Source organism: Monopterus albus, unplaced genomic scaffold, assembly GCF_001952655.1.
Source record: "Monopterus albus unplaced genomic scaffold, M_albus_1.0 scaffold70.1, whole genome shotgun sequence".
NCBI lineage: Eukaryota > Metazoa > Chordata > Actinopteri > Synbranchiformes > Synbranchidae > Monopterus > Monopterus albus.
Window position 1 is genome coordinate 629,505 of NW_018127950.1, and position 383 is coordinate 629,887.

A 383-nucleotide genomic window follows, 5' to 3' on the forward strand; every position below is an offset into this window, starting at 1 on the left:
TTAATCAGAGTACTGGAGATCTAAGTCGACTGTGCCATCCGTCACAACTAACCTCACCCTCTTAGGTTTTGTAGCACCCATGGAGTGAGATGATGGAACAGGCCCACAGTGTGGGGCACCATGGTGTTCCCCAGGCTGGCACTGTTGCTGCATGTCCTTCCTGTAATGTTCGTCCTGACTTTTGAGGCCTGTAAATCCACCCAAGGAAAAAGATGCTTGATTTGAAAGCTGGGGTGCACAGGGCTCAAGAACCAGCCGCCCCTGTGTGCCTGAAGGTTCCATGAGGCAATGGTAGGTATAGTTTGTTGAGCCTAGACCTGGGCAACCCTCAGGCCCATCCCTGAGACCCAGGGTCAAAGAATGATCACCACTGAAGTTGAGTA

At 51.7% G+C, this 383-nt stretch overlaps 1 protein-coding gene across 1 annotated transcript in view; it reads right to left on the reverse strand.

The window, feature by feature from the left end:
• Positions 1-383, reverse strand: part of kmt5c (lysine methyltransferase 5C) — an 11,169-nt gene continuing 10,786 nt past the window's right edge. The window contains exon 10 of the mRNA XM_020605444.1: positions 1-188. Coding sequence (XP_020461100.1) covers positions 1-188 — 188 coding nt within the window. The remainder of the gene's footprint in view (positions 189-383) is intronic.